This window comes from Nematolebias whitei, chromosome 11, assembly GCF_014905685.2.
Source record: "Nematolebias whitei isolate Nwh7 chromosome 11, NemWhi1, whole genome shotgun sequence".
Taxonomy (NCBI): domain Eukaryota; kingdom Metazoa; phylum Chordata; class Actinopteri; order Cyprinodontiformes; family Rivulidae; genus Nematolebias; species Nematolebias whitei.
Genome location: NC_056508.1, coordinates 16,614,641 through 16,622,639, shown reverse-complemented (window position 1 = coordinate 16,622,639; position 7,999 = coordinate 16,614,641). Strand labels below are relative to the sequence as shown.

The 7,999-nt window shown below is 39.3% G+C and overlaps 1 protein-coding gene across 1 annotated transcript; it reads right to left on the bottom strand.

The window, feature by feature from the left end:
- Window positions 1-1,915: 1,915 nt before the first annotated feature.
- LOC119416635 (protein disulfide isomerase Creld1) lies at window positions 1,916-3,985 on the bottom strand. Its single transcript, XM_037683825.1, has 9 exons — window positions 3,869-3,985; window positions 3,702-3,784; window positions 3,423-3,533; window positions 3,185-3,276; window positions 2,873-3,052; window positions 2,682-2,777; window positions 2,499-2,582; window positions 2,156-2,251; window positions 1,916-2,064 (listed from the first exon to the last, which is right to left on the bottom strand). Exons 1-9 carry the CDS (start codon window positions 3,983-3,985, stop codon window positions 1,916-1,918), a joined length of 1,008 nt encoding a protein of 335 aa, XP_037539753.1.
- Between the last annotated feature and the right edge of the window lie 4,014 nt (window positions 3,986-7,999).

The window sequence follows — 7,999 nt, the reverse complement described above, 5'->3', positions numbered from 1 at the left end:
GTGGAAATGGTTTAACGTTGTCAGTGGGGAGCATGCAATTCAGACACGTGTTACACTGAGTGTTTAGAGGAATACAGTTTATTCCAATTCAAAAACTAAACGGAGTTTGGAAAAATGTAAAAAGATGAATAAAGGCTGGCGGCCGACCCCATGAGCAGCTAAATACAACAGTTATAAACAGGAAGTAGCTACCACATGTTCATCTGTATGAAGGTAACTTCAATTAAATCCTCCATTTTCGGTCATAATTACATTGTGTGCTGGTTAAATTAAAAGTTAATTCTTAAAGCTAGTTGTGATTTGTTTTGTGTGTTTTATATGTAGATATATGTAACTTCTGGTTGAATAAGTTTAGTCTTTGTTAAAACTAAACTGATTTTGTTTAATATAACATTTACACGCTTACATACTGAATTTCACTGTGAGTTCTTGCCTTGTGTCACTCTGCAGCATGAAAACCTCCACTGCAGTAACTATTTGAAGTTATTCGTAGCTTAGAATTTATTATTATTATTATTATTCCTGTCTTTTTTGCCTTAATGTTGGCTGATAAGCCAGAGATGCCTCACTAAACACTGAGCTTCATTACTTCCACCATTACAGCTATCTTTGTTAGTTTGTCTGAGGTTAGCTCCCCCTGGGTTACATTTCCTCATGAGCGAAGCGATCTTACCGTTCATGTAAAATATTTGATAACGTTCTTATAGAAACAATTCCTGAATGTTGTTCATTGTGTGTTAATGCTACACGTTTGTCTCTTGACCCTACAACGGTCATCTTTCTGCCTTTGTCATTCAGCCATGCCACACAGACAAATGGTTTCTGACATTAACTCAGCTCCCTGCCAGATTATCAAATCCTCTTGGTTGTAGATGTCCAGTGCTTCATTCATGATCTTGTTTGTTTCTCTCATTTGACCTCATGCCCGTCTTCTGGATTTACCGCCTTGCCTGCTCCCCATCTGATCTCGTTCCGCCCTTCTGATCTTGATAACGACTATTTCTTCTGGCCTACGGATTCTGGATTACGGACTGCCCACTGGATTTGTTTTTGGACCTCTGATTCCTCGTATTTGACCCCTGCTTCATCTTTCGGACCATGACCCTGGATTGCCCCATTGTTCCAAGTTGTTCGCAGAACTACTCCACAGCTGCTCCGCCACCAGCTACGGTGACGTCATCACATCAACGGCCCGGACTGGCCTTAATCGGTCCAGGCTGGGTTTTGGGTTAGAAATGACAGCTCTACAGTAGACCTAGCCCACTACTGGAGTTTTAATTAAGTATTTTAAGCTACTAATAAACATGATGGACGATGATCATATTGCTTTATGCTAAGCCATTGGTAAGAAGGAGTGATTATTATTATATTTTCATATTGGCTCGTGATTTTTTTCTTACAACTTAACTTAGGTTACACTATGCTTCTCAGACTGTGGCTAGAAAGAGTGAGCGCAGCGGAGCATGCTCTATTCACACAAGGAGAGCTGTTGGTCAGGCTACTTCTTGTTGTGCCATTCACTCTAAAATAGTTATTGAATCAAGTGTTAACACCCCTCAAGTGTTCAAATATAAAATAAACCAAAACTCAGCTGTTTGAGGTGATTTTCCAGGTTGTTCTGAAGTTTTAAAATAAAAATCTGGATAATATTTAGTGTTAATCCTCCACATTTCAGTCAGTCTCATACCAAACGAATGTATACATGAAAAAAGTTTCATCTGCAGTTTCTTTGTAAGAAAACACTGCAAATAAAAGTAAAAAGAATGATTTATAAGCTAACAGCTGACAAAAAAGTACAGTTATATATCATTAAAGCTATTATAATAATACATATTTTGAGGCCCGTGTAACAATTTTTTCCAAGTACCGGTACAAAGATTCAGTATTTTTATTTATTTTTTATCATGTCACTTTGCTACCTACCAGGAGGCTTGTTCTCCACACAAATGCTGTCTCTTCTGATAAACCCGTCAGCGCAGTCACAGTGGAAGGAGCCCTCCTCGTTGATGCAGGCCTCGTTGAGTCCCGGGCACGCTATTGCACGTTCACTACATTCATCTATATCTGTGTGAAAACCAAAGAATACCAGTTTAGGGAGAGGAGTAAAAGTTAAATTGAATAAAAAAATGTAGTAGCTAACTTAGCATTTCCTTACCAAGACACTTGGCTCCTTTCAGTCTGTAGCCACGTGCACATTTCTTACAGCGGGCGGGACCACTGCCCATACAGCCTACACATGCCTGGTCACAGCCTGGATATGAAAAATAAAAATAATCAGCGTTATTACACTGTTCACTACAAACAGAAAACTGTAAGAATGTGTCACTTGGTGGAAAATAATCTGCAGCTAATGAGAGGTTTTCTTCTGTAATGACAACAAATTCAGTGTCTTTAAACTATGGACTAAAATTGATTGGAATTTGGATTTTGTTCTATACAATGCTGATGACCTCTATGTCCTCACATACACAACCTGAAAGAATAGCAAAGGAACAAACCTCTGCATTCATACGATCCTTCTGTGTTATGACAATAGGTGTTGGAAGGACAGCGAGCCAGCTCTGTACCGCACTCATCGATGTCTACGAGATGTACAGTGGATGTCAGACAACAAGCATCCATCCAGAACATGACACAAAATCATTAAGATGTAACAAGTTGACCTCTGAAGCCACACTCACCCACACACTTGTTGTCGTGAAGGATCCAGCCGGGTTTGCAGTCGAGGCACTTGTAGTCTTGCGGCCCTGTGCACTTCTTACAGGAGTGATAGCAAGCTATAAAGGAAATGAGCCGTGAGCCTGGACAGGTCAGCTCCAGATGACCTGAGAGTTAATTTAGCAACAGGAACAGTTGTTTGACAGTGAAGCACCTGCACAGGCTCCGACGCTGTCGTTGGAGCTCTTCTCTCGATAGTAGCCGTCAGCACAGCTGTGGCACAGATGGCCCGAGTATCCTGGATCACAGACACACTCGCCATCTCCTAGGCGAGTGCCCTCCCCCTCACATCGACCCAGACCTCCACACACACCTCCAGGTCCAGATGGACACTCTGCATTGGATACACACACTTATCTTTAAACCAAAGTTTAAATTAAACAATTATCATAACCTGAACGAACGACAAAAAATGGAGAAATATTGTTAATTTCTGTGCTGACATCCGGTGAAATGCTTCTCAGACCTTTGCATTCAGGTCCAAAGTGTCCTGGTGGACAACAGAGACTCAGTTCCTCTATGCAGAGCCATTCAAAAAGGTCTGGTGCCTCCTGCTGCCTTTAAGATGAAGAAAGTCAGTCATAAAGCTCAACAAGAGAAACAGTAACAACTTATGTACAAAGTATCACACATTAATTTCAAACAGACTGAAATTTAGGACGACATACTGAAGTATTACACAGTGAGGTTCACATTTTATGTACCTGTGGAACCACCATGTCTCTACTTGGTCCTCTATCTGCTCCAGCAGCCGGTTACATTCAAAATCTGTTTTCTCACAAGCACCTTCAACTATTTCTAAGAGGCGAGTCTCACTGAAATAAAACGTACATATTAGACATGTACAAATCTAAAATAAACTGTTACATGTAATTATTCACAAAATATTAAACACAAACTTAGAGAGAAGTGGAAAAACAACATCCTTCAGGATGTATTCTATAATACAAGTAAAACAGAAATCAAGAAACACCTGGTCTTACCTGCGTGCATACTTGGCCAGCTTCTCTTCCTCCCATGCAGTGTTTCCTCCTCCAAAGTTCTTGTTGGATGTTTTCTCTAAACCCTTTCAAAGAGGGAAATTTATCTCTTAAATTTAAAAAGACACAGCTGGAGTACACAAACAGAAGTTGATCGTTAAGTGTAGTACCTTCAGGAAACTTTCAGTGAGCTTTCTGCAGGTTTGGCACGGTGCTGTCTGGACTTGGACCACAGAGAGCTCTGAGAGAAGCACCAGAGCTGGCAGGAAAGGCCAGGCCCACCACATGGTCCTTCAGAGGATACTGAGCCATAAAACACCACATAATTACTGTTTAAAAGGAACTAAATGGACATATACACGTTACGTACATGACGTTACTATATTGTAGGAAAACTATAATTTTCTTTCTTTCTTTAATATACAAGTTAGTAAATAAGATTATATCCTGATGAAGTTGAAGTCTTTTAAAGTTAGCACCAACATATTTTGTATCTGAAATAAGTGAAATATTTTCTGGGTTTTTTGTTGTTGCTGTTTGTTTGAGGGGGTGGGGTTTAACTGAACAAATACATTTAATTCAGTTCAGTTTATTTATATAGCGCCAAGTCACAACAGAAATCATCTCAGGACACTGCACATAAACATTCATATTACAGTATATAAAAAAATAAGTTAACATTATTTATCTGAGGAGAAGACTGATTTGAATTTAACTCCATCGCAGAATTCTCATTTTGAGCAAGCATGAAGAGACAGTGGAAAGGAAAAACTCCCTCGTGAGGAAGAAACCTTTAGCCGAACCAGGCTCAGGACAAGAGGTCATCTGCTTTGACCAACTGGGTTTGAGAGGAACAGATACACAATGGCAGGTCCAGAATCAGGTTAAGATATAAATAGTATCAAATGAAAACTATTCAATTTTAGCAATTCATTTAAGGAAATTAGGTCAATTTGTCCTCCATTAGTCTAAGCCTATAGCAGCATAACAAGCCAACCCTAACTATAGGATTTATCAAAAAGGAAAGTCTTAATCCCAGTCTTAAAACTGGACAGTGTGTCAGCCTCATGGACAGAAACTGGAAGTTGGTTCCACAAGAGAGGAGCCTGATAACTGAAAGATCTTCCTCCCATTCTGCTTTTAAAAACTCTAGGAACTACAAGTAAACCTGCAGTCTGAGAGCAAAGTGCTCTGTTGGGAAAATATGGAACAATAAGATTTCAAATATAAGATGGAGCTAGGTTGTTGAGAGCTTTGTAGGTTAGAAGTAACTAAGATTTTCAATTATTTTTCATTCATTCATTCAACCTTTATTTACAGGCGCTGGTCATAAAATTGGAATATCATGAAAAAGTTGATTTATTTCAGTAATTCCATTCAAAAAGTGAAACTTGTACATTATATTCATTCATTACACACAGAGTGATATATTTCAAATGTTTATTTCTTTTAATGTTGATGATTATAACTGACAACTAATGAAAACCCACAAATTCCGTATCTCAGAAAATTAGAATATTGTGAAAAGGTTCAATATTGAAGACACCTGGTGCCACACACTAATCAGCTAATTAACTCAAAACACCTGCAAAGGCCTTTAAATGGTCTCTCAGTCTAGTTCTGTAGGTTACACAATCATGGGGAAGACTGCTGACTTGACAGTTGTCCAAAAGATGACCACTGACACCTTGCACAAGGAGAGCAAGACACAAAAGGTCATTGCTAAAGAGGCTGGCTGTTCACAGAGCTCTGTGTCCAAGCACATTAATAGAGAAGTGAAGGGAAGGAAAAGATGTGGTAGAAAAAAAGTGTACAAGAAATAGGGATAACTGCACCCTGAAGAGGCCGGTGAAATAAAACCCATTCCAAAATGTTGGGGAGATCCATAAAGAGTGGACTGCAGCTGGAGTCAGTGCTTCAAGAACCACCACGCACAGACGTATGCAAGACATGGGGTTCAGCTGTCACATTCCTTGTGTCAAGCCACTCTTGAACAAGAGACAGCATCAGAAGTGTCTCGCCTGGGACTGCTGCTGAGTGGTCCAAAGTTATGTTCTCTGATGAAAGTAAATTTTGCATTTCTTTTGGAATTCAAGGTCTCAGAGTCTGGAGGAAGAGAGGAGAAGTACAGAATCCACGTTGCTTGAGGTCCAGTGTCAAGTTTTCACAGTCAGTGATGGTTTGGGGTGCAATGTCATCTGGTGTTGGTCCACTGTGTTTCTGAGGTCCAAGATCACTGCAGCTGTCTACCAGGAAGTTTTAGAGACTTCCTGCTTCCTGCTGCTGACCAACTTTATGGAGAAGCAGATTTCATTTTCCAACAGGACTTGGCACCTGCACAGTGTCAAAGCTAACAGTACCTGGTTTAAGGACCATGGTATCCCTGTTCTTAAATGGCCAACAAACTCATCTGACCTTAACCCCATAGAAAATCTACGGAGTATTGTGAAGAGGAAGATGTGATATACCAGATCCAACAATTCAGAAGAGCTGAGGCCACTTTCAGAGCAACCTGGGCTCATAACACCTGAGCAGTGACACAGACTGATCCACTCCATGACAAGCTGCATTGATGCAGTAATCCAGGTAAAAGGAGCAACAACTAAGTATTGAATGAAGTACATGCTCATACTTTTCATGTTCATACTTTAAAGTTGGCCAACATTTCTAAAAATCCTTTTTTTAATTGGTCTTAATATTCTAATTTTCTGAGGTACTGAATTTGGGGTTTTCATTAGTTGTCAGTAATAATCATCACCATTAACAGAAATAAACATTTGAAATATATCAGTCTGTGTGTAATGAATGAATATAATATACAAGTTTCACTTTTTGAATGGAATTACTGAAATAAATCAACTTTTTCATGATATTCTAATTTTATGACCAGCGCCAGTATACAGGCCAGTCTCATTGAGCCACGAGGACTCATTCACAAGAGGGACCTGTTCCAGACTGAACATATAAAGTACAGACAACAATAGCAATAAATTGTAAATTGTTAAATAAATTCTATTCTGAATTTGACAGCCGCAGCACAGTGGTACAACTGGTAGAGATGTTGCCTCTCAGCAAGCAGGTCCACAGATCAAATCCTGGTCCGGGGGACCTTTCTGGGTGGAGTTTGCATGTTCTTTCTGTACATGTGAGGGTTTTCTCCTGATACTCCAGTTTCCTCCCACAGACCAAAAATATGCATGTTAGGCTGATTGGTAACTCTAAATTGTCCCTAGTGAGTGAGAGAGTGAATAGTAGTTTGTCTCTATGTGTTCCTGTGATGGACTGGAGAACCTCTCGCACAGTGATGGCTGGACATGGCACCAGTGACCCTCACAACTCAAAAAGGAAGAAGCGGGTAAAGATAATGGATAGATGGAATTTGACAGGGAGCCAATGGAGAGAAGCTAAAACTGGAGAAATGTGATCTCTCCTACCAACTCCAGTTAAGACTCTGAAGACTTTTTCAAGAAGTATTTGGACACCCAGATAACAAACCATTGCAACAGTCCAGTCTAGACATAACAAATGCATGAGCCAGTTTTTCTGCATCATTTTTGATATTTCTAATTTTAGCGATTAAAAAACAAACGAAAAAAAAAACCCAAAACCAAAAAAGCAATTAAAAATAATAAATTAATAATAAATTATAAATTATAATTGGAGTGAGAGAAGGATGCAGAGAACAGAGTGAGGATGACTCACTGTGGCAACCCCTGAAGAGGGAAAAGATGAAAGAAGAAGAAGATTTTGATTTTTGATTTTTACAAAACTTTATTTGCACAATAAATTAAAAAAAACAATGTTAAAAACATGATCATGTTAAGGTTTTTTTTTTAACAGTGTTCACATGAAGAGTTTGTTGTATTTTAGTTCTCCTTTGTCAGAAACGGTACATAAAACCTTTTTAAAGCCCCACAGTTCCACAAAGTTGTCCAAGTCTCCAGTGTCTTTGTGGAAGCAAAACTCCAACGCCAGTCTGGCCTTGATGTTGCACTTCCACAGAGCCACGGCGTCAAGTTGAGGTCCAGCCTGCAGTCTGTCCCTATGAGATAAATAGATTGCCATTTTTGCTTCGGCAACTAAAAAGTTTAAAATTTTGGATTTACACTTAGTGGCTTTGCTGTAATATACACAATTAATAAAAACAGATTTGGTAAAAACGGTATCAAAAAAGCTAAAAATCCTCGTCTTTAGATTAAAAAGCAGTCAGTCATACATAATCCATAAAAACATGAAAAACACTCTCTGACAAACTGCAAAAAGGACACTCGTTTAAAACCTCAGGACTGATGATCGATAGG